The sequence below is a fragment of the Polistes fuscatus genome, unplaced genomic scaffold, assembly GCF_010416935.1.
Source record: "Polistes fuscatus isolate 324 unplaced genomic scaffold, CU_Pfus_HIC Scaffold5, whole genome shotgun sequence".
Taxonomy (NCBI): Eukaryota; Metazoa; Arthropoda; class Insecta; order Hymenoptera; family Vespidae; genus Polistes; species Polistes fuscatus.
Window position 1 is genome coordinate 3,536,185 of NW_025113129.1, and position 26,640 is coordinate 3,562,824.

General features: G+C 42.3%; 1 protein-coding gene across 4 annotated transcripts in view; it reads right to left on the reverse strand.

Moving 5' to 3' along the window:
* Nucleotides 1–4,688: 4,688 nt before the first annotated feature.
* LOC122522657 (zinc finger protein 473) overlaps nucleotides 4,689–26,640 on the reverse strand; it is a 49,615-nt gene continuing 27,663 nt past the window's right edge. Inside the window, exons 3-10 of one of the 4 annotated variants that reach the window (XM_043643915.1) lie at nucleotides 24,970–26,113; nucleotides 24,604–24,873; nucleotides 24,067–24,384; nucleotides 23,278–23,885; nucleotides 22,722–23,210; nucleotides 10,434–10,631; nucleotides 8,344–8,521; nucleotides 4,689–5,132 (exon numbers count right to left, since the gene is read on the reverse strand). In XM_043643915.1, the coding sequence (XP_043499850.1) occupies nucleotides 4,893–5,132; nucleotides 8,344–8,521; nucleotides 10,434–10,631; nucleotides 22,722–23,210; nucleotides 23,278–23,885; nucleotides 24,067–24,384; nucleotides 24,604–24,873; nucleotides 24,970–25,956 (3,288 nt within the window). In that variant the 5' untranslated portion in view covers nucleotides 25,957–26,113 and the 3' untranslated portion in view covers nucleotides 4,689–4,892. Of the gene's footprint in view, nucleotides 5,133–8,343; nucleotides 8,522–10,433; nucleotides 10,632–22,721; nucleotides 23,211–23,277; nucleotides 23,886–24,066; nucleotides 24,385–24,603; nucleotides 24,874–24,969; nucleotides 26,148–26,640 lie in introns of all 4 variants that reach the window. The other 3 variants (XM_043643917.1, XM_043643919.1, XM_043643916.1) reach the window with 3 other exon arrangements.

Sequence of the window (26,640 nt, forward strand, 5' to 3'; positions counted from 1 at the left end):
TTAACCGTAACCCTTTTTCGATCAATTCAAAAATAACATTTAAATAAATATATAAAACTATATATGGGTAGAGGGGGCAAGAAGAGTATTTGCAGTGTTTTTATTTGAAGTCAAAGGTATACTGGTTTCTCGAATCGATTCGAGATCGTCGAAATAATCGCCGTTAAAGGTTCGAGATTATCAAGGGTGATCTTGCCTTTAGTATAAGTTTTCAAGTGTAATCGGAGAAATAAAGTCTGCAGAATTTCCCGATTCGCTGGACGCTCGACTAGGCTCGTAAAGAGAAGTTGCAGTGGTGTGTTCTGACGGTAACTTGAAGCTGCAGAAAGAAAGAAAGAAAGAAGGAAGGAAGGAAGGAAGGAAGAAGGTAAGAAAAGAAAGAAGGAAACAAGGAAGGAAGAAAGGAAGATGCGTCGAGGACGATGGCCATCGTCGTCTTACCAACCCTAAGTCCGCTTAGTTACATCTTCATTAAACGCTCTACCTAACCGCTCCAATGTTGAGAGAATTCTAGTCAACTTTTTATCTTCCCTGTCCTATCAGTTTCTTTATCAGTACTTTCAAATAAAAATGGTTAATACATATAGGTTCTACCTCTTGTAAAATTATCCCTTCAAACTTCTTTGTACGCTGAACCCTTTTACAACATGGTTTCGATACGACCCGATACGATCATCGCGACACGCAACGTACAACGCGATATATTTTTATAACACTGTTTTCATATAATGCAATTTAATAAGATTCAACAATCTTAGCATTAAAAAATACTTCAAAGTAGTAGAACTTTGTCTTTGAGAAATTTGTCTTCATAAAATCATAAAAAAACGGACATTCGAGTGTTCAGATTTAAATATTCTACCCATGTATTAATTATAAAAAAAGTTTAGTTTTATTAAAAAGTATAGGACGATAGATGAATATCGTAAGTAAATAAAACTCGAACGGATCGGTCGAAAATGAATTCAAATCCTCGTCGATCTCCCTTCGACGAAGGTTGTTTTACTTGCGAAAGCAACAAGACGACCCTATTGGTGGTCCTATCTTATCTGTAGTCCTCTAGCTGCGATCATCGTCGACTGTTACTGCCAATTGCTATACTTTTTATTTCGTTGTTCTTATCGTTAAATAAAGCTCTATAAGAAAAAAACGCAAAAAGTTTAATCAACTTGAGTTTCGCGTTGTCGCGAGATAACAAACGCGATAGTGCGTCCGATGGCGCAAACAAAATAAAAATTAAAAAATAAAAAGGAAAAAAAAACAAGAGGATAAAATCGAGTCGCTAAATGCATACCGGTCACCTAAATCGTGCCTAATTATTTTTCTCCTCCTTTTTCTTGAATACAAAATGAATATATATATACATATATATACATAAAAATACATAGATATATCGAGGTTTCATCAAAATACAAATAATCCTAATCGAAAATACGTACGTATATTTAACCGGTGAGATTAAATTTTGCATTACTTGCAAAATCAAAGCAACCAAGTGTCACAAAACTATCTAAAATATCCTCCGAATTGTCTCCGGAATTGGATAGGAGGAGGAGGAGGAGGGATTCTTTGTCGAAAGAGTAACGTTCGCGAGTTTCAGGACCGCTTTGGTTTACAAGGGGGAGGGTCAGCGGTCTTCTTCGCCATCTTGAAAGGAAATTCCAGGTCCCCGAATGGCCGTAAGATCGGGACACATCGTTATGGGTCCGCTTCTCCGTCTTTCTCTCTCCTCCTCTCTCTCTCTCTCTTTCTCTTTCTCTGGTTCTCTCGGATGGAGCAGTATCGGGGCGGAGGACCAGGTCCACGGGCTGAAGGAGGACGCGGTCGTAAATATTCGGGCGCCAAATAATGCCGGTTCCGAGCGAGAGCAAGCGACCACGACTGCTGCTCGACCCGTAATGAAGGACATCCTCGTAATTAGTCAATAAATTATCCTTCACGCTCAGGACTCGTGGTACCCCCCTCAGCCCCTCCTCCTCTCCGACCTACCGACCGTCCTCTTCTCTTTCCTTCCATCTATTTGTCGTTCCCCCTCTCTCTCTCTCTCTTTCTATCTTCATCCTATGGTCTGTCCGCTCATCCTTTTTGCTCCCCGAGAGAACTACTCGAGGGCTGCATACTTTACGACACCTATCTTGCACGACAGCGCGATGCATTTCTCACAATCAGAGCCCTCGAAGACGGAAACGCGTCTTGTAAGACGATCCACGAGGTGGTCCATCCTCGACTTTCAATCACGTCCAATTTTTCGACGACCGGTATCCTTTCACTCGACCTTTCTCTTTTTCTTTTATCTCTTTCCTTTCCTTTTCTTTTTCTTTTTCTTTTTCTTAATTCCCGTCCTCTTTTCGTGGGAAATTTTCAAACTAACGTGTCCACCGAACCGGTCGACTTGTTATATGTTACAACAGTGCATCGTCAATCACGTCCAATTTTTCGACGACCGGTATCCTTTCACTCGACCTTTCTCTTTTTCTTTTATCTCTTTCCTTTCCTTTTCTTTTTCTTTTTCTTTTTCTTAATTCCCGTCCTCTTTTCGTGGGAAATTTTCAAACTAACGTTGTCCACCGAACCGGTCGACTTGTTATAATGTTACAACAGTGCATCGGTCATAACAAGCAGAAGGAAAATGTAATAATATTTTATTGGCAAAGAAAAAGATTGAATAAACGAAAAGAAAAAGAAAAAGAGAAAAAATGAAATATGTAATAACGAAGCTAATGTACATACATACTTAGACGAGATGCGATAATCGATCGGTCGACCTCTTAACAAGCTGCAACGCCGGTTGCGTGTCGAAAGAAGATGCGAGTGTACTGCCGTTTTCCGGCAAGTAAAACGTGTAGAAAGAGAGAAAGAGAAAAGGGGAGAAGAAAACGACAATAATAAAAAGAAGGATGAAAATAAAAGTATCTCGAACGTAAGGAATCGCAATGGCGATAGAGATAAGTCGGATGGCGCGATATCGGATATTGTGAATTCTTTTCGAGGGCGGGAAATATAAATCCGCGCGCGCGGTAGGCTGGGTCAAGTCAAAAAAGAAGAAGAAAAAGAAGAATGAAGAAGAAGAAGAAGTAAAGACAGGAATAAAGAGAAAGAGGATTCTTGTCGTTGGTTCTGGTAATATTGCACTCCTCTCTCTCTCTCTCTCTCTCTGGCGTTGTGCACGGGGCATAAAGATTTGACGTATACACGTCTAAAGTACATACCGTGCCCCGTGACCGTTAGATCACCTTAACTACTTCCTGGCCGTAGTAGTAGTACAGTCCTACCATGAAAACGACAACTACGAGGATCGTCCGATTCTTCCTAGCATTCGCGACGCGTTCAACTTCAACGCCTCGCAGGAAATTTCAGCTCATTTGGTCCTATACCCTTTGCTAAATTTTCGAAGTCGGATGGCGCGATATCGGATATTGTGAATTCTTTTCGAGGGCGGGAAATATAAATCCGCGCGCGCGGTAGGCTGGGTCAAGTTAAAAAGAAGAAGAAAAAGAAAATAAGAAGAAGAAGAAGAAGTAAAGACAGGAATAAAGAGAAAGAGGATTCTTGTCGTTGGTTCTGGTAATATTGCACTCCTCTCTCTCTCTCTCTCTCTCTGGCGTTGTGCACGGGGCATAAAGATTTGATCGTATACACGTCTAAAGTACATACCGTGCCACGTGACCGTAGATCACCTTAACTACTTCCTGGCCGTAGTAGTAGTACAGTCCTACCATGAAAACGACAACTACGACGGATCGTCCGATCTTTCCTAGCATTCGCGACGCGTTCAACTTCCAACGCCTCGAGGAAATTTCAGCTCATTTGGTCCATACCCTTTGTCAATTTCTGCTCACGTTTCTGAAGATTTTCGACTATTATTTGAAATCCCCCAAATTATCAACATTTTTATGAACTCGCGTTAATGACAATGATTAAAATATACTTTGTTTTAATCATAGGACTAGTTTGATGTAATATGCAATACGGGAAGAAAAAATGTTGAGTAACTCTGACATTTAGCCTCTCCTCTATCTTTGTCTGACTTTTGACTCGTCTTTACATCGGAATCTTCAAACTCGAAGATGGACGATGCCCGAATCGTGTATACTCGTAAAACCCATGAGGGAGAAAGAAAGAGAGAGAGAGAGAGACGCGGAAGAAACGACGAATCAACCGAGAAACTTTCTTTTCACTCTTCTGTGTATTGTATATGCGTGTGTACAGATATATCGAGTTGTTCGATGTAAATAAAACGATACCTACCTACCTACCTACCTACCCGTGATACCAGTTGCCGATAGGTATGTATATTCACGTCGTCGAAGCACATTTTCATCGAGCTGATCCGTTTCAAGAGAACGCCGCTGGTTGAGGATGATCGTCTAATTTACGAACGTTCGACGATTGAACGCCTTGTGTTTGAACTTTCCCTCGTTCGGATCGGCTCAATTTATACGATCGCTTGCGGTAACGGCTCATCGCGATTTATTACTGGCTTCCGTGTGTGTTTCTACTCTTTCGAAACAGTTCCCTTACTTTTCTTCTTTTTTCTTTTTTTTTATTTTTGTCGAGCTTTCATAAAGAGGAATACTCGATTATTAAAAGATTTCAACGAATAAATGACAAAAGTAAAAGTGCAACTTAAATATATATACATTTTTACAGAAACGTCATTCCGTAGAAATTATTTGATCACTCTGATCGATTATACATCTCGTTTACTTTTCTAAATTACGAACGAATCGTTATTTGCGAGATAAACATTTTCTTTCGATCGTATATCAGCTAACATTTGAGGAGTAAAGTTAATGACTGGTAACTTATTCCTTTCGTCGTTTTCCATAATAATTTTCTCGAAAATCAAATAATTCGGATCGCGAGGTATTTAGATAAAACTAAAAATACATTTAATGCGGCTCATCTGCCGGTTCCAAATCCGGAACGATCTCGAACATATTGAGAATGTAATTTCTCGTGTCTTCGGGATTTGGAAATTTGTCGCCATGGGAGTCCAAAAGATGAGCTCGCAATTCTTTGGCAAAGTTCGTGCGAAAGGTGTCGGTATTTTTCGTAGCACAAAAGTCACACTCGTAGATCGTTTTGCCGGGATGCAGAGTCTTGGATAGTACGTGTTTCCTAAGATTTTCCTGTAACGAAAAAACAAAAGAAATAAATAGACGAGAAAGAAAGAGAGAGAGAGAGAGAGAAATAGTTGGAGTGTCTGGGTTACAAGCGTTGTAGAAAGAGTCATAAATAAATCGTGCAAATGCAAGGAGCCACGTTGTAAAGGCTTTTCATAGCTCTTTAATGGACAATGATCCAGTCTTAAACTTACGAGGCGTCTCGCTCGAACGAAAGTGACGACGAAAAGACAGTCAAGAGTGTTCGGTCATGGTGTCTGATTTACATCACCTTACCAAACCATAATCGTGAACTGCTTTGCCCACGCCGATGTGATTTGTCTTCCGTACGAAATAGCATCGATAAATTTGAAATTTGTTAGACCGTGACAACCTCCTATAACCTAGTGTTATTATCATCTAAGAGATTGTGCGCGAGTATAAGAATATACGCTGCTTGTTGGTTCTTATCAAATTTGCATTACGCGTTAAAAGATACGAACTCGCGTTGCGTCTCATTACACGATAAAGGACATAACTTTGATATCCTTTTTTTTTTCTCCTCGTAAGAAGAGGACGCGTTCGATCAAGGGAGTTGAAACACAATGATCGAAGGATCACAAATTTCCTCTGCGAAAATAAACCTTTTCCTTCTTTCTTAAAGTAAAAAAGAAAGAAAAAAGTATTAAACCTATCGACAGTTTATTTACAACCAGTCAAATCTTCATCATAACGTAATTAATTGCAATCGCAACAAATGTAATTGGTATAAAATCGAGAAAAAGAAATAAAAGTTATAAAATTATTAATAGAATTTTAAATACCGAATTAAAAAGCAGTCATCGTATTCGATCGGTCACGGTTCGTTTAATTTAATTATACAAACGACGAAAACGACGATCGTCAAACGCCCACTGTGAGGGATTAACCTCCTCTAACAATTTTCGTTTCCCTGGTTACATTTTTTGTCATCGTTTTCAGGACTTTGACAAATGACGAGAATAAGAAAAGAAAGATTTGGGAAAATATTGTCATTCCGTTCTACCTGGGTATACCTTATGGGAGTTAAGAGAAGAACCGATTGACGGTTCGCCGCGGTGCAAAACCGGACGCGTTCGTTGGCCATGCCGTTGGCGCATTTAAAGGCGCTTTACCCTCTCGGCCTAAGTAGCCGACCGTAGTCGTAAACATCTTCCTACCAGGCGGGCTTATACGAGCCGTTGATGGCAACGGCAACATCAAATTTAATTTCCCATAAGTAAATCTTTCCGCGCGGCGCGACCAGTGCTCCGTGACGTTGCCGCATTAAGGCCCCGTTCACAACGCAACTCCTAGGGCCCGCTCGTCTATTTTCCGTCTCTTATCTATCCAACAAAAATAACAAGAAACAAATGTAAACCGCCCCTTCGAACGACGCGGAGACACGCGACCACGAAATCAACATTTTCCTCCCAGTGATCGCAAAACTTTGATCTCATTTCTTTTCTTTCCTCAAATTATTAACTTACACGTATATTTCGAAACAACTTTTCATCAAATTCTACGACAGAATAAATAATATCTATTTACATACGATTCCCATTATAAATTAGAAATAATTGAATACCCACGTTTCGTAATTGCCATACCCACGATTAATACAAATACAAATTCGACAAATAAATACCAGCTTAAAGTAAAATGATAGAGGAAGAGGGAACGCTGAACGAATGCAACTGAACGTTACGCGAGTTGGAAGAAGGGTGAAAGGCTTGAAAGAAAAGGAAAACGGATATGGCGAATGAGTGGGTGAGAAAGGGCAAAAAATGGGCAATGACAATGTACTTTTAAATCAGTATATCGTCGTAATAGGAAAGCCGAGAAATTTCTTTGGAAGGAACATTAGCCTCGTACCTATTTTTCCCGTTGTTATTTTTGTTGGTTTGTCTTATTCTCATTTTTTCTTCCATTTAAGTTATTTTTCTGGATGTATTTTTTGTTGTTGTTGAAAATTAACGACCGGTAGCAGGGCGTACAAGTCGATAGCATCAAAGTCAAGCGTTTAAGAAACATAGATCGTCTCTCGCTTAGTTCGAGATAAGGTGTGCACGGTTGCAGTAGTCGGCTAGGAGGAGGTATACCAGGGTAGATCGATCTATCCGCGGCTAAAGCGCGCAATGATCGGAGTAATTCCATTATCTTAATCGGTAAAACATTCTCCACGAGAGAGAATGAACGAGAGATCCCGATAGAGTAGAATGGCGACGGGCTTTTATTATTTATTACATTGTTTCTCGAGCCACCGATATGCATCTGCGGATTTTATGCGCGTCCGAAGCTCGGTTCTATTAGTAGGATAGTTTACAAATACTACAATATTTCCATGTATCTTATACGTATAGAATACGTTTACAGGCTGATTCACGAATGTTATCGTACTTAGGGAATACTTGAAATAAAATATAATATTCTACTGATTACGATTCGTGAATCACCCTATATATATAAATATATATATATATATATGTGTGTATATGTACGAGCGAGCAAAAGACATAACGTCGAACGATTTGAACGCAACCGTGGTAGCCAAGTAAGTAAATTCGTAAGTAACTACTCCTAGAATATGTCCGTTCCCCGTTGTTCAAACGTAAATCGAAATGAGAGCCACTGGAATGAGTTTATGTCGCTATCAAAGAGACACGGAGCCCTCGTATTCGAGTCGCATCCCAACTAAAGCTTCAAAGGGCATTAGCATACCGGCCAACAGCACGGTATGACCGGAGGGAGAGAGAGAGGGGAAAGAGCCTGACCGGACTCCTCTTCTTCCGTGCGTGTGTGGGCATCCAGTGAGCACAATTAACTCGTTATCTTATCGCAACCGTGGCCGCGGCGGTGGCGGCGGTGGCTGTACGAGCAGAGAACGCGACGTGGTCCTAACGTTAACGTGTACTTTGCTTAATTTACGCCACGACGGCTACCTTCGGCTCCATCTACCAGCCCTTTCCGATCCCTCCAATACAAAAATTGGATCTGTCGACCGATTCCGAACATTTTCGGTCGTCCGACATAAGAAGTCGGCAACTTTTGTTCGATGCGAAACTTTGCTTAACTTTTTTACACAGGGCAACACTAATTTTCCTCTAACACGAATACGTTTTATTCGTATATAATTTACGTTTATTATTTAAGAATTAGAATTCCACGCGTGCTCTCTCTCTCTTTGAAAATGTCGTTAACGGATTAGGTACAAACTTACCAGATTATTGCAGGCGTAAGTACAATAACGACACTTGTACGGTTTGGTTCCCGTGTGCAACCGCACGTGTCGGCGTAGATGAAAACTAAGTCTGGTTCTAAAAGTGCAACCGGAGTAAGGACAGGAATGATATCTGAGTTTCTCCACGCTCGTTGACTCTTCGTGCCTGACCTGATGCCTGGAACGAGAACAAATATAAGCGTCTCTTCTGTACATAATAATCATAATAATAATAATAATAATAAGATGGAAAATAGTCGAGGAGCGTGGGCGCGCGTGGTTGCATCGAAGACGAAGGACGACGAAGACGACGACGACGACGATAAAGAGAGTTAAAAAGAGGGCTCGGGGAGGGTCGGGAGGAAGGAGGAAAAAAGAAAGGCATAGGCTATATCGGCTGATATATTCGAAATGGCGGAAGACGTACGATCAGGCCGAGGCGCGGCTCTCGGGAAGTTCATCGTCGCAGCGGGACCGGTGATTATGAAAGATGCGATATGCGTGCGCGATATTACGAGGGAGCCATTGGCCGTGGTGGCTACGCGTATATCAGCTTCGAAATGCATGACACGTTTAATTAAAATCCCGCGTGATTTACTCCGCTTCGCGGTACAAGACTGAGCTAGATAGACGGATAGAGAGAGAGAGAGAGAGAAAGAGAAAGAGGAGATTCGCGACACTCTGCGGCCTGCGTTGAGTTCGACTCACGTAGTAAGTACTCAATTCGCGATGAAATATCGCGTCGAGTATCGCGTCGAGTATCGCATCGAGTATCGCCGTGTGTGCCGAGATCATAACGGGTTGCCCGCACTTAGTCGGCTCCTGCACGCAACTTCCGCTTGCCCGCTCTCGCCCCCACCGCCCCCAACCCTTTTCTACCCTTTTTTATTTTCTTCTTTAGCCGTTTGACGCTCGCGATACTTCTTCTTTTCTTCCAAAGCTCGCGAGCTCGGCATTGCTGTCGTAGGAAATGAGATGAAATTTATTAGTACGTATCGGTTTGCTATTCTACGACACAATACCCTTAATAAGGCTTAATTTAAACCGGACTTCGGTTGATCGTTCGGCAAATTGCAAATCGGTATTATTATGACTTAATCGAGACCTCGAAGGAAAAATGAAAAGAAAAAAAAAAACCCCATCGATATATATTATAAAATCGTATGATTTCTCCTCATACAAATTCTCACGAATTCCATTAAGTATTACGTCGTTATGATGAATCATCGATCGGTTGTATCAAATTACTTCCATTTTCTTAGATCGATCGGGATCAATAATTAAATGCTATTCGTTCGATACTATCTTGCCGATTAATAGCAATATTAGTCTCGATCATCCACCGTAACGTGTTCTAGTCGATTTAGATCGAGATCAAGTTATTGGACAAGGAACTTGCGCGTTTATATATCGGAAAGATATTCAACTTTCAAACGTACGATCCTCCCATAAGTATATGCGAATATTGATTCCCAAAGAAAATTGATTTCTTATTTTTCCTTTTATTTTTATTTTTTTTTTTCTGTTTTCTTTTGTGTTTTTTTTTTATAAATATATGCGACCCGTATACGTGCTGACACGTCCGTTGCATCCTCGCAATTAATTCGATCCGGCTTCCTCGAAGACATCAATTATATATACGCGACTTGCTAACATGATTAATGCTGTAGGAATGCATCGAACTCGGGTCAGAAATCTTGATTAAAATTAATGTCAATAAAATATTGGTTGGAAGGATGCTGATGATACACCAATATTCTCTATTCTTTCTCTCTCTCTCTTTTATTATCTCAATTTTTTTTTTGTTATTCTCTTTTAAACGCGTCTCGTCGACAAACTCAAAGAATCGTATGCGGAATGAATCGTAAAATCCACCACCCACCCACGCGGAAGCGTATCGTTTATCGATCTTCCATTTTCTTCTAGGATCATGCAAAAATGTTCGATTAATTTTACGCCTGACTCATTAATAATAATATACACGACTGATCACATTAAATTATTGTTCTATTATCCCGAACTAATCGTAAATTTGTAATCTTAGGTCTAACAATGAAATGATTATGAAAATGAAAATACACGTAGTATACCTGCGAAGTTGGGTCTTAGTTTTGGCTGCGTAAGAACAGTGCTCGCAGGGATATTTTCTATTGGTAGAGGCGTCGTCGTGGACCATGGAACGATGATACTTCAACTCGGAAGCTGTTCGTAGTACAGTGGGACAACCTGGAAGACCGCACTTGTACTTTTTACCGGCGTGTCTAAGCATGTGTTGTCTTAATGCGTGCCTGAAACACAAGCGGATTAACCAAATTTATTGACATATGTGCCAGATAGTGTGCATGGTTGCAGAAAAAAAAAAACAGTTGCGAGCAAAAGTATGCCAAGTATATTCGAAAAGTATTTCACGGGTGCGAGTACAATTTTTGGAATACCATTTGAGCGTGGTTAAACGGCGTTGAGAATAATGATTTTGCCGGTTAAATAGGCACGCGCGCTTTCGTTAAGTTCGACGCGTAATAAGACAGGACAATGGGCCTACGAATGCTCGGTACGCGTGCGAGTATCGGGCCCCGTTTGCACGCCTTACGATCCGATCCCAGCTGTTGCATCCTATGTATATCAACCTGCCAAGAATAAGAAAGAAAGTAAAACACAGCCTTCCTACATTCTATACCCTCTGTTCGTCATTTTCCTCCTTTTTCAAATTTCTTTTTCGTTCGTTGATATTTCCTATTCTCTTTATCTCTTCTAAGATGGTGTAAGTAAGTCAAAAAGATCGTATCGAGAGAATGGATCTCCTCCCGGTTTACCGCTCAGAATTCTCATCGTTTCAAAAGAGGAAGCAAGTGAGGATTTATGACACCTTAATTAGGATACAGTGAGAGCACTGACTTTTACGGCTATGAAGTTAATTAAATCATCTGCTCGAAGTAAAGTGGAATTTTTAAATATAGGTAAGCCATATATATTTGTTGCCTATTAGAGTTTTATCAGAGGATTAAAGTTTCTTTTTAAGTATGATATAAAAATAAAAACACAAGGGAGGAAGAGAATCTGGAAAGATCGACTATTTATAATCTCGTATAATAAAAACTAATGAGATAGAAATAATTTTTTCTTCATTTTATTATACCCGAGATATTTTCTTCCTCATATTTTCTAAGATAAGATTTAGATTTCGTTTATTATCGTTTAAAATAGAAAACACGTTAGAAATTGATTATATAATTTTGTTAAATTACTAAAGTACACGTCGAATATCTATAAGTATCGTTGGATTACTACTTTTAAACAATGTCGTACAAAGGTAGATCGTTCATCGAACGAAGTAGAGTCGAGAACGACCGTTTCCCTCGTCGATGTTATCGAAATTGGCAGCAAATTTTCGAACACAAGTATCCAGGATCGGCGGTACTCGTATCTCCGGTTGCCGGCCGCAAGATCTCGACGTCGTTCTTGAGTTTGCTGCTAGTGCTCTTACTCTTGCTATTGGTGGTGGTGGTGGTGCTGCTGCTGCTGTTGGAAAGCTGCTCGGGGACAGGACGAAGGACGCTGATTTTTCGCGATGGTAACTCGCCGATATCTTGGGGAGTTTACTCGGAGAGACCGATCGAGAGTGAATGAAAGAGAAACAGAAGAAGAAGAAAAAAAAAGTAGTAGAGAGAGAGAGAGAAAGATCCAAGCAAAAAGGTAGGGGAAGAAGGACGATAGAGGATACTGGGAAGCGGTGAGTGGCAATAAGTGCGAGAGAGAAAGAAGAAGAGAAAGAGCTACGTGAGATCTGGGCCGTCCTAGAGGGAGAACCGGCCTACCCAATTGGCTACGCAAGTGTAACGCCAAGTTTTACAATGTCAGCGTATACACGCCCTCGCACGAACCTGGTCAACGTTAGACTATGCCTTGCACCTGCCAGAAAGAGAAAGGGAGAGAAAAAGATGCAGGTAGCAGGACTTGAGTACGCGTGTTTCGCGAATCCTTTAAATCGAACCTGCGTGTTCGATGTTAGGATCTTTCCCAAGTATCCTGCGCGTGCAACTTTCACGAGGACGCACGCGTGCATTGCGTGCGATCCTCAACGATCCTCAACGATACTCGAAAAGATCCACTAGGATCGTGCCGACGATGCAGATAACGATAAAGACCAGGGACGAGTTCGATACACCCGCGCGAAAGGGTACAACCCAAGAAAAGGCCGAACCCTTTCGTACAATTCTTCCCGAGTAATCCGGAAATGAATCATACAATCGGTATTTATTTATCTTGGTATTAAGAATTAATATTTCGATTCTGTTGAGTAACCCTACATTGATTTCTTCTTTACGATTTACGGAAGATAATCTAACGTTTGATGAGAGAACGGGTAAACCTGAAGTATCTATACAAGATCCTAGAATTATATCTACGATACACCCTTCTTCTATGCTATCTTTTTATTACCATATATATATATACAAAGTTATATGTAATCTAAGATAAGAGATGTGTTCTCGATCTTATCGTTAACATCAAACATTCTCAAATAGCTGAAAAAGCATCGTGCAATATGTAAAAGATGATTATTCGTTTTAAAACGTTGGTATATCATCAACGATCCGTCGAGTTTGAATTTTCCTAGATGATTATTAAAAATTATATACAAGTACACGGGTAGATACCTAGAAATTATTTAAGGTACGTCCACATGAAAGAGCTCATGTCCATTCGCGGAAAGTATAAATTCCGTTCTTGGGAATCGAAGGTGCATCGGATTTGTTGCCACGAATGCGCTTGTAAATGACATAAACGACGAGAGAAGTTTCATTTCAAGATCGTTGATATTTATCGTGTAATCGGAAAATCGGTTCGAGGCTTTTCATTCTCCTCTCTCTCTCTCTCTCTTTTTCTACACAACATATTTTCTCATACACGACGGTTGGTAATTGCATCTGAATTATCACATTCTCTGTGTCCAGTAGACAAGACTTTTCCTGGGGATTGGAATCCGCGATAAAAAGTAATATTAATACCTGTGCCATCTTCTCTACATGCAGGTGCGCTTTCTCACGCATGGAATGAATCCTTGCGCGAGTGCACGCGCGAGCGCATTACTGAGACCTCTCTTCTACCTATTGCCATTCGTATTTGGTTACCTGTTGAATAATAATATACGCGCCGGAAGAACCCGAGATAGACTTTCCTACACATTTTCATGATAATAAATTAAACTACACGTATTATGATTTTTCAACAAATATTCTCTCTTTTTTTTCAAAAAAATATCCTTCAAATAATAATATATTTGGGGTACCGTATACCTATTTAAAAGATTTTTAATCGTTCATTTTTATTTCAATACCAGATTAATATTGAAAATAATAATTAATCGTTGTTATATTGCAAGTTTGTTAACAACAAACTAGTCAAAACTATCCGTTACCCTTAATACATAAATTTACTTAAATTAATGCAAATAAGAGATATCTTTGAAATATTAATTAATTAGATATATTCAAAAGTGTCGTGACATTTATATATATTCGTGAAGTGAAAAAAGGTAGAAAAAAAATCGTAGTTTCGGAAATTAACTCGAATCGTTTCGGGGATCTTTTCGAAGAAACGTCGATCTAAAGAACGTCGATCGAATCGATTTGACGAAGGTGAAAGAAAGGAGCGGTGAATTACGACGACTCGCGTAGTTGCTCAACGGTTTGGTTCTCAAACGAACACGTAGACGGTGGCCAGATATTTATTACATTTTTATTTTATCCTCTCTCTATCCATAGTATATATAGATAGGTAAACCTTTCCAATCGGTTCTGAATTCCGATAGAACAATATTAGTCCGTGGAACGAAAGTGTGAGTTGATTTGTAGATTTTGAAAAGACGTTGACGTTGAGTAGAAACGCGTTTATGGGCGAGGGGAGAACGGAGAGGGTGGTTCATCTTTAGAAAAGATGAAGAAAAGAAGAGGAGGAGGAGGAGCAGGAGGAGGAGCAGGAGGAGGAGGAGGTTTGAGGGAAGAAGAGGGCCGGTGTGTTTCGGTGGAATGTCGCAGGCGTGACAAGAGGCCGTTAAGGAGAGACTCGGGGCCGATTGGGCAAGCGGATGCGGTCACTCCGGATGATTTAAAGCGACGTCCACCGTCATCTCGTGAAATACGTACCGGCTCTGAGCGGGGGCCATTTAAAAGTCTAATCTCTGGGCTGGCGCGATCGTCGTTAAAACGAGCCGTCGATAAAACGATGGCCGGGGTGCCATCGCGAGATCCGAAAATACTGACGTTTCGCGGGAGCTTTCAATTCTCCTACGAATCGGCTACAATTTCGTTAGCAATTAATTCTAATCATCATTTTGCCTAGATCGTATAGGTACTTAGCTAGTTGAGTAAACCTATACTCGAACATTAGACACGCGAACAATTTAGAATAGTTTAGTAGAAATCCGATAGAGCTTTTAAGGTTCCCTTTGATCAAAGTATAACGTTAGGTGGTACGAGTGGGTATCCTGTGATCGCGGCCGTATCTCAATTTGTATCCTAACGAAGTCGGATCCAGTCGGATATCGATACCACGGTATCCTATCTTTATCTGCCAGTTGCCGTCTGGAGGGCATAAATCTCGTCGACGATGTTGTTGTAGAAGAAAGAATAAAGAGGAAGAAGAATAAGAAGAAGAAGAAGGAGAAGAAGAAGAAGAAGAAGAAGTAGAAAGAAAACAAGAAGAAAGAGAAAAAGAGAGAAGAAGAGTAAGGTCGGGGTGGTGGGGTGGAATGTACAATCAAGTCGCGAAAATTCGTATAATTAAAATCGAGTCTGGTTAGGGACTTGCAAGGAGCCATCATTGGGACTGGTGGTAGCTCAGCGAACCCGGTGATGCCGTGGCGTCATCATCGGACGTCCGCGCTTAGGGGTTAAGGATAATCGGTTGTGTACACGAACAGAAAGAGAGAGAGAGAGAGAGGGAAAGCATGCGAGATACAGAGTGACGTATAAGTTAATATCGGACCCGATCGCTTCGAGATGGGAATTGCAGAGCCGGTGAAGCCGATCGTGTAGTACGCGCGGAGTAAAAGGAGTAGGAGGAGGAGGAGGAGGAGGAGGAGGAGGAGGAAGAGGGAAGCGGATGGGAGCGAGCGAGCACGGGCATTAATTAAAAAGGTTGTGCATTAAAATGATTTGTTTTAATTGGCTGAACGCGCTGAGGTATTTATGGCCTCTTCGCTCTTTCGTTCCTTCATTCGTTCCTCCGTTCATTCGTTCTGTCGAGCATCGACTTATCTTTCTTTCTTTCTTTCTTTCTTTCTTCATCTTCTCTTCTTCATCTTCTTCTTCTTTATCTTCTTCTTCTTCCTCTCCTTCCAACCGCCATGCTCGTCTTTACTCCTGGTTCGAGTTCTCGCCCTAGTCCCCTCCGCCACTGACCTCTTCGATTATCTCGAAATCGGACGATCGTTCATCCGGAGGCCGAGGCGAAGAGCTAAAAGGTGATTCTCTTTTGGCGGGAAGAACCGTGAAACGCTTCATAAATATCCGCCCGCGACAAGTGGATCTTTATTACTACCCGTGATTTACGCGTGCCCTTAGTTCTGTACCATTCTCTTTTCTATTCCACCTTCAAAACTCGTATCTCTTTCTACCTTCTTATTTTTCAAACGGAGAAGTCAAACATACATACATATGTATGTTGTAGGCGAATCGAGCCACCTATTCGATGATTTATTGCTTCTTATCAAGAAAACGTCAAGTATCTCGAATAGAGGGATTGAACGATCGGACGGATCGTAAAAGGCTATCGGTATTATATTCGCTTTTAGACTAGTGGGGGAAGAAGTAGTAGTAGAAGCAGCAACGGCAGGAAAAAAGAAAAACTAGAAGAAGAAGAAGAAGAAGAAGAAGGTCGATGCGGGGATCAAGGTCTGGAAGGAAGGTGGACGTACCTACGAGCGCGGCCGATGCAATTAACGAGGAGAGTCGCGAACTCGCACAGGAGGAAGGCCAAGGAAGGAGCGGGGAGAGGGGAGGGGGAAGAGGAGGAGTGATACTAGAAACGTTAATCCTTGGTGGAAGGAAGCCGGTGAACTCCGCAGTGGATAACCGGTGAAGCTGCCAAGGTGGGTGGAATCGAGGATTCCAAGGGACGATGGGCGAGGTGGGATCGTGATGGCTCGTGATGGCGGTGGGGTACGCTCATGGAAGGATGCCGAAGAAGAGGAGGCCGGACCAAAGTGAACCGAAGGTGATGCATGGCCGACGGTTCCTACGGCGGCCCTGCAGACCAAGAAATAAAGAATAAGAAGAATATCCGCTTCGCCAGCTCGAAACCCGGCCCCCTGGAGCAAACGCTGTCATAACTCAATCCCACCTTCGTCGGTTCGTACGTCCGTCCGTACGTCCTTACGTCCGTCCACCTCTGTCCCCCTGACCCTTCCCTTCCCTTCCCTTCCCATCCCTTTTCTTCTTCTTTATCCCTTCTCCATCTTATTCTTCTTATTCTTCTTATTCTTCTTCCTTTCTTATTTGCTTTCCTTTTCTCTAACCTCGGCACTCGATGTGATCGTATCGAACTTCTCAAACCACGGTGTTATTCCATTTGACTAATATTCCAAAGTGAATATTTTTCATCGAATTAATATTCAAATTCAACGTTCTTTTGTCGAATGAAATTTTTTTTTGTTTACTTTTTTGTAACCGACAAAAATCAATTTTTAATTCGACGCAACGAGCGTTCTCTTTTATCCGCGTAAAGCATATTTAGTTAAGAATGTTTGAATTTAAGTATCAAAAAGGACGATAAACTGGCACGAATCGTATCTACCTCGATGATTTATTTAAACGTTACGAAAAGAGATAAAGGCGTCGAGAGGAATCGTAAAATCGATTTCGTTCTCCGATCACGGAATAGATACATAAACGAAGAAATAAATCAACGAGATTATACGATCGGATCATTCACGATGTTTCTGCATTTCAATCGCGATAAATCGATCCGATCGATAAATTCGCAACAATAATGGCACGTAGGTCGAGAAACTTACGTTTAACAAATTTCTTCCATTGTATTTGGACGAATATTATTTTTAGCAAATTTTGGATGAAATGATTAACGCGAGGAATCTTCGAATGCGTGTCAACGTTAATGCATGAAACATATTATCGCTACCGATTACAAACGAGAAATTATTCCTGCTATCCCCTCCCGGCAATGTCGAACAGCGTGGACGCGCGTGAAAATATGACGTAACGCGTACCGTTATTATTTACAACCGGCTACGGAATCATAAACCAACTCCGATTTACGTTTACCGCACAGCTGAATAAGTAGCAACGACCGGTTTTACGAAGGCGGCTTTAATTCACGGTCCACTTTAACTCGCGTTTTACTCTCTTCGCACAACGTAATCCCCCTGCGTCAAAATCTCTTTTTTTAAATTCAAACTCTACACACTGTGGTGTCCAAACATACACACGCACACGCACACATACATACCCGATCGTGTTTCATTATCCTCCAATCACGATAACTTCAACGCGTACTTTTATCGTCGCTTTATTACTGACGAATACAGAAGCTGAATACAAAAACCGTCATAGACGAATTTTTCAATTTTATGTTCACGACTTTGCGCATTCGAATAACAAAAAAAAAAGGTTCGAATATAATATTGTAAATTTGAAAGCTATATAGCGCAAGACGAACAAATCGAAAAATATAGACAATAAATAAAGTAAGGCAAGCGCATTATTTTTCCTTTTATCGTAAAAACCTTGTCAAAAGTCCTCGCAAATCGTAGGGAGAAACCCGGATGCGCATTGCTTTCTGTCAGGAGCGTGAAGCTCGTTAAGCGAGTACGTGACCGCTCGGTGGAATAAGTTGGAATTAACGCGGATCCTGATCGAAGTCCCTTCTCTCTCTCTCTCTCTCTCTCAGCCCCCGTCCTTCTATCTTTATCTTTCTCCTTCTCGTCCTATCAGGTTAAGACAAACGGAAGAAGAGGAAATTTCGTCTGGTGCAAGGGTACTGAACGCGTAGTTCCGCATAGCCGCTGATGTTGGAAGTTTTGCGAAAGTGTACGAGAGATAGAGAAACAGACGCATACCAAGAAAGAGAGAGTATGAGAGAGAGGGGAAGAGGGAGAGACAGGATCTAGCTGCCGCGTCATGAAGATTAGGAGGGTGCTTTCGAGGGGTAGTAGTGTAGGAAAGTGGCGTCGCCTAGTACTACCGTGGAAGACCGGCGAAGGGGTGGTTAACGCTTCCCAGCCGAGGCTCAGAATAAACAACAATATTATAACGCAAGCTTAATTGCGCCAGAGGGCTCGGTAACGGGCGCATAAATCGGGACACTGAGCTCGCGCGCGCGCACCCTCCAAACTCCGGGTCTCTCCCTCTCTCTTTCTCTCTCATTCCGTGTCTCCCGTTTCGTTTCCTCGTTCTCGACCGGCGCCATCCCCTGGATACGTAGAACGCTACTCTACCAAGCACCTTCTCTCTCTCTCCCTCTCTCGTTCTCTCTCTCGTCCTCCCTCTCGCATGGTCTCGGAGTAGGATTCATTTACAATAAACATGTCGCTCGCTAATTTCGTCGGCGGAAAAGGAGGCATCTCCGGCAGGCTCGGCATTTTAACCGCGATCTATGTCGACGCCTCCTTTTTCCCTCCGGGTAGAAAGAACCTCGTCGATTATACCCCGATAGTTCCAACGGATTCGAAGATAAGGAGAAAAAACGAACGGACTCTAAGGTAAATCCTGAATTATTGAAGAAAGACTGGAGGGCTTAAAATTTGTCTCTCAACTTGCTGGTTGTAGTAGTAAGAATGTACAAATTATATCTAACCTGCTTATGTGAGTAAAGTATATATGTAATTATGTATGGATACATGTGTGCGTGTGTATGTGTATGTGTGTAAAACTGAACGCATCCTATTCGGGATTCCAGAAGGCAGTTTGGTGGCAACAGACACAGGAGGTTCCGAGTAGAAAAATGTTGAGTCCGCGGAGGAGTTCGAGCTTAGGAAGCGTTGCGGTTTGGCGACGTTACCATTCGCGAACGCGTGAAACAAGAACGGAGAGGCGAGAATGCAAAAGAAAAGAAACGACGAGAAAGAGAAAGAGAGAGAGAGAGAAAGAAAGAAGGCGAACAGGATAAAGAGTGGCGGAGGTGCATGCGGGCTTTGTCGAAGGTAAAGGTGCAGAGAACCTGCGACTGGGTGAGAGAGAAAGAGGGAGAAAGGGAATGGGTAGCCCAGTCTAAAGGGGTGGAGGAGATGGTTAAACGAAGGGGGTAGTAGGATGGTTTGGCCGTTAGGAGGATGGTTAGCAGCGCGGGCTTTGGCTATATCTACGCGTTCTCGACCACAGGTCTGTTTTATTTTATGAATTGCAATATTTCACGCGACAACTGGACTCGCGGGGCAGTCACCACTAAACTGTCTCTGCATACGGGGCCGTGCTTACCGCGTGCCATCGTACACCACAGTGCGCGCACCATCGTCGCGCACGGCTACTACGCCAAAACGATGGCTGCTATGGAAAAGAAGAGATGGAGAGAGAGAAAACGGGAATGGGATAAAGAGAGAGAGAGAGGGAGACAGGTAGAGAAACGCACATACCCAACTCGCATGGCACAAAGGCCATGGGGCCGAGAGAGAGAGAGAGAGAGAGAGAGAGAGGGAGTCTTCCCACCCCCGGTGACTCGAAGAACTCGAGAAAAAAAGCTTTCGTTCCGGCGACACTCTGCTGGACGTCCTCTACCATTCGCTCCGAAAAAGAGGGAGACCAACAGCCACGCATTGTTCCTCGAGAGCACGGACAATTCTCTTCCTTCCGTCTTTCTCTAGAGAAGAGGTAAGAGAGGAGGATTTAGGGTGTCTATGGGGTGATCCGTAAAGACGACACCGTGCCTCGTTAGCAGCTAGAGGTGCAAGAGAATGGTAACGGTTACGAAGACAATGGTGTCTTCGAACTAAACTCCCTCTCTTTCGACGATTATACGACTTCCATGGGGAATCCAAACTTATCTTTTACTCCATCCTAAAACTAAATCTACGATAAAAAAAGAAACTAAAGGATGATTCGTTGAAAATCAGTGTAGTAAGGTCCTGTAAATCTAGCTCGATATATAGGATAAATGTAAGATTTTCGAAGAATGAAGGCCAACGATGGGAAGACGTTCGACGTGGAAGGAAGGAAGGAAGGAAGGTGCATTAGAATTTCTAATCTGGGATCTATGGTCTTGCACCGTGGAGGGTTCCCCGCATAGGACGATATTTATTCGTATGGAAGAAGTAGGATCGCGTCTGGATGTTAAAGCATCCCGATGAACAGGGCGACGGCAGGGCCTGCGAGGTTACGGCAATCTCACCCAGTATGCCTATCTGCACGGTGTTTACCTGACCAGGTACGAAGGAGGTGGACGCGCCATTACTGCTACGGAAGATAAAAGATACGCGCGCGCCACGCCGCGGTCCATATATGTAAATACCTCTGGGGAACGCGTGTACACGGCATACGTCGAGAGAAACGGAGAGAAAGGAGGTAAGAGGGTTGGACACCGCACCAAGGGACACCACCGAGGCCACTGTTGGAGGGAAGAGCGAGCGGGGGTGGCGAACGAAGCGAAACCTACGGTCAGTAACTCGCGTATGTAACATACTATCTTGAATATGCGCATACATCGCGAACTGGTCGCGTATTCTGAGAATTGGGTAGCCGATCGGTTGCGCGGGAGCTGCCCGTCTCTTCGTAATTACCTTCTTTCTTTCTTTCTAGATCCCAGCCGCCGACCCTCTGCACGACCTTCTCCTTCCTCTACCCCTTACTTGCCTGCCTCTGCCCCTCCTCTTCTTTTTATTCTTATTCCTCTTCTTTTCTTCTTTAGATTCTCCTTCATTCCACTCTTCTCTTATTTTCTTTTATCCTTTGCCAAAGAACACAAAACGAATTCAGTTTGCCCCCTCGCCGCCAAGCTTGACAAGTATTTTCTCCTATATATTTATTTCTTTTCCTTCCTTAAAATGACCGAAACTTTAAGGATTCCTTGGGAAAGCATGTTAATAGACGAAGGACATGCACTCTTCCAAGGGAAAATCAGGATAGCAGAATACCTCTTACTTGTTCCGATAGATATCCAGAACGGAACATAATTTTCCAAGCGATACTGACAAGCTGATCTATGAAATGGCAGTTGAGAGTGGTTTCCGTGGGTTGGTGGTAGTGGAGTACGTTCATGGGTTGGATGATGTAATTCGTCGATTAAGTAGTTCATGGACTTTGAAAACTTTTCGAGAGATACGCGTTGCTTTACGAGAACCTCATCTGACGTCGTACGAACAAATACTACTTTCCCATAATAATCTGATATTTTCATTTATTTTAAAAATCACATTTGTAAGAAAGAAAGAAAGAAAGGGTGGTGCGAAGTACTCGAAAAGGAAAAGAGAGAAAGAGGATAAAGCATAAGGTGTTAACATTTGCTTTATAGTCGACCGTCTCTCTCTGCTCGGAGTATTATAGCAATGTTTTAATACTTATGTCGACGTCGTGCAACTCGCGAACGTTTGCGAAGGGAAGGTTAACACGATGCGAGGCGCCCTAGCTGTGAGCTCCCACGTATAGGCGCCTACCTGAATACATTAGTATTAGAGAAGGAAGAAGAAGAATAAGAAGAAGAAGAAGAAAGAGTAGGAGGAGAGGAAAGGAGGGTGAAGAAGGAGAGCATATACCTACTCGCGGCTCATAATGCAAGCCCGTTAAATACTAGAATGACCCGTACAAGCTCGCAACCCACTATGAGATGTTAATACGAGCTGGTGTCTTGCAGAAAACACCTCTCCCACCTCCCCCACCTCTCTCTTTTCCTATCTTTATCTTGGTACGTCTTCAGGTTTAACTCCCCTCTTTCTTTTTCTCTCCTACACTCGAAGTACCATACTCATCTGCTTTCCTTCTCTTTCTATTTCTCTCTTTCCTCTACACTGGCCAACGGATACGGTCCTTTATTTTATAGTTATGCAGCGAGGACACTTTTACTACAACGGAGTGTTTCGCGGTTCCAACTCGCGGCAAACGCTTTTATTGTCCTAAGCTTTTTATTTCTACCGAATGCGCCATCCTTTATTTATAACGGGAACGCGGGTTGCTGTGGTCCAAAACATTTCTACAGCCGAACATTGCACGTCGTTAATGTTTACTGGTAAAGTTTAAGCGACGGTGACGAGATGTCTCGCGTTAAACACGTTACCTTTGGAATCGAGACTCGATGATCGTTGTAAAATTTACGAGCAGAATTTGTGTATTCGTTATTTTCGATTCAAAATCTAACTTTGCAATAGTTACGCGAGTGGAAATAGTTTTACTATAAGAATTAAACGCTAAGTTTAAAGATATGAAAATATTTACTTGGTGTAAAAAGCGCTGTCGCATTCCGAACAGACGAAATTTCTTCTGCGATGAATTTCGTCCGGCCAATCAGTCATCGAAGAGGAGGAACAATTTTTTTCATGAACGTTCAGGTCAGACCTTCTTATAAATGACACGTAACACTTGGCACACGAAAACGGCCGTTCACCCGTATGCATTCTGATGTGGTTCCTTAGGGACGCCTTAGTGAAAATTTTTTTACACAAAGGACACTGATATTTGACTATCGATTTGTTGTTATCGCGTTTGTCGTTGTTCGACGATTCAACGCTGTCGCTATGAAGGACCTCGTGAAATATCAGTTCCGCTTGTAAATCCGTCGAGAAATTACAAGTGTTGCACTTCCATTCTTCTTTTACCACTGTTGCCTTCGAATCGTTAACTTCCTTTTTCTTGATACACTTGTTGTCCCTGGTGTGTCTCGTTACTTCTTGCGAAAAAGCAAAAAGTATTCCGCATTGTGGACATCTGCAAGAATTTCTTTAATAAATAACGATGCTAACAATGTATATTATTCCAACAAATCAAAACCAACCTGTAACACAAGTTTAAATGCCTGTTCAAAAGATGTTCCTTGTGTTCCGCGAGAGTTGATTGTTTCTCGCCGCAATGCGGACAATTTTTAAGGGTCCTCTTCGAGGATTTTTCAGACGAGGATTTGAGTTGTTTAACAATTTCCTTGTGAGTCGAGGTTCTTCGATGAAGAACGGCTTCTTGAGAGGTAGCAAAGTTCATCGAACAAAAAGAACAAAAGTAAGGCGTTGGTTGCGTGGAAAGGGCCAATTCGTTCTTTTCGCTTTCCTTGTTAACGTGACAGGTTAGCTGATGGCGTTGAAGAGATACCAAGGACCTCACGACTTGGGGGCACATGCTGCACGTGATACGCTGTTGATACTCGTCCGATGCTGTGAGGCTTTCCTTGTGTCCTGTCTCCTTGACGTGCACTCGCAGCTGCAGATTATATCGGAATTGACGGTTGCAGCTGCTACAGGGCAATGCTTGTTGACGACTGATTACCACCGGTACCGAACCGTTCATCATTGATACCACGTCACGATGACTCGGGCTTAATAAGTGTGTCTCCATTGTTTTACTGTCAGCACACCAGAAATCGCAAGAACCGCATCTGTAGCTTCCACTTATCTGGAACAATTTATATCGAAATAAAATAACACGAGTTTGACCCAAATATTCATTTCAACGTTCGACGTGTGCACGTAAAAAGAAACGAACGTAATTATATATATATGTATTCAACATTTTGTTGACAAAACAATTTGCGAAAAATAATTGAAGAATACTTTCGATAAAAGATCATATTTACTTTTTTCAAAGTTTTAGAGTGGAGTTCCGAACGCCAGTGAAGTAAAAAGGTTTCTTCGGTATTACAGTAGAAACGACAAGAAGCGCATTGGAATGGACACTGGCGAACTACGTTCCCCATGTTCTCCAATAGAAATCGACGCGCCCTTGGACTCTGAGGATTTATTCCTGCCACGCGGCAATGGTAATGGGAAAGCAAATGTTTGCCCATTTGAGCTTTTCTCACGCGAGCGTGACACATCTCGCACGAGAGTACTTCTTTTTCTCTTTTACGAGGATTCTTCTTGACTTCTTTATCCTCGGATGTATGTTGGCTTTTCTGTAAATGTATACATTAGATTACGTGAGATAAAATTTCAAAGACAATCAATAATTTTATAGAGAAAACTAATTTATTATACAAGGTGTCTATTTTTCTTTGTTTATTTAGTGCCACAGAAGGTATCGATAAAGTTTGAATGAGAGTTTGGAACCTGGGGGACACCGTGTATATTGTTAATACAAAATAAGAATTATCTGTTCAGATTACTAATATTACCTCCGCTAGGGCGATTTGCCGTCGCGTCAATATTCTCCTTGCGGTACGCGGTAGATGAACACCATCGTCGATCTCCCGAATGCTTCTTCGAGCGTGCAAGTCAGAGAGAAGGTGCCTGTTATAGACCAATCGCGACGCAAGCTTCCTGCCGCAAGGATTGCACCAATATCCCGAGTCGATATCCGTTTGCGTACCCGGTATCCATTTTCCTTGCGTGTGTTCTGGCGGTGGTTGTCCCGCTGTATTCTTGCCCTGATAATCCTCATCTTTCTGCGATGAGCATTGCGAGATAACAAATTAGCAGCTCCTTTTTTTTCCACATTTATGTGGCTGAACAGAGTTGTACGATTATTTAGGATTTTTTACCTGAGCTGATTCCGTGGGCCTCCACTTGCCACCCGTGTAACTGGGCGGTGGGTGTTCCGAATGTTGATCCTCTTCGACTTCTACCTCGTCGTCCTGCAACTGAGTTATATTCTGAGGAAGATCGTTCAAGCCAGGTTTCCATTTTCCACCTGTGTGACCTCGTGGTGGTCTTTCCTGATCTTCACCGTCGTCGGATTCGGAATAAGATTCCTCCTCGGCAAGATCTTCGTCCAACATATCATCGTCCGAGTCAACGTCCTGCTGATACTCGAATTCCTCGTATCTGGTCAAATCTTTATTCTCATTATTTTCAACGAGATCGGCTAATATCGAGTCGTCCAGCCACGTCTGATGATGATCTTGTTCGATTCTTTGATTTTCTTCCGGCTTTTTTCTATCGGTTTGTTTGGAATCATTAACTAAACCTTCCAAGGAATGATCCGGTTCGTGTTTGATCGGAAAACTCGAAGCTTCGATGTTTATAGTCGAATGTCTAATCGATTGATTCAATTTGTTTGAATTGACAGTGGTCGTAGATTTATTGGCGGTTGAAGTAACGATATCGGAGAACCCAACGAAAGACGGAATGCAGAGGTGTTCCTCGGGATCGTCCAAATCGGTATCAGCTGGTAACATACTGTGAAGCTTTTCTTTGGAATCCTCGGTATCCGCAGGCGTCTTTTGACCTTTCTTTCGTCGTTCGTTCCTCTTGTATTTCCTGTTACTCTCTAATAGAGTATTCGTACGTCTGGGATTCGATTTCGAACTGCTCTGTAATTCCAACGAACTGAAGAAAGCATCTGCGTTCAGTATCTCCGGATAAGATACCGTGGTAGGAGTCGAGGGCGATTCTCGTGCGGTTTCTGCTTTGTCGTCGGGTGGACGACACCCTAATTGACGATGACGAACATAATTTTCTAATCCGTGTATCGTAACGTGACACTTTATACAAAAGTGCGTATCGTCGTCGTCCTCGTAACCCTCCATCTTCCATCGACGAATACTAGGACAATCCCTTCGTTAATCATTCTTTTTGCAATCCAACTAAACCCAATGTTTTTTTCTTCACCTTCCCCGTAATTAAGTTTAAGCAGCGATAACGCCCTGTTAGATCGCGCGACTCGATTCCCAACTATGATCATCCCTGGCGATCCATTTGCATAGAAAGTATTTAGCAACTGTGAACGCGTAATAAGCACGTACTACTTACTTTAATCGTTCCAATTATTTCAAACAACTTTTATCCCGGAAAATTCGCGTTATCTCGATTAACAATTTTTAAAAAGAAAGAACATAGGAGGAGATAGGACCGTGTCCTATGGAAGGAACGTTCTCTTACGCGTTAGATCGTTCCTCTCCTATCGAATACAATTGTTCCAATCAAAAGATGAAATGAAGAAGAAGAAGAAGAATAAGCGAAAGAAAGGAATGGTAAAAGAGAAGAAGAAAAACTAAATAAAAGGATATAAAGACGTGGGGAAAGGAGTAAAAGAGAAGCGCGTTAGCGAACCGCAGCGGGCAAATTGAAGGACCGATATTCGCAGAACACAAGGGAAACAAGTTGACGCTTCGCACGGGCTTCGGGGGGGTTGGAAGATCGGTCGATGCCGCTTGGCCGTTATTCGGACGACGACACTTCTCCTCCCGCTTCCTCTCCCCTCAGCCCCTCGC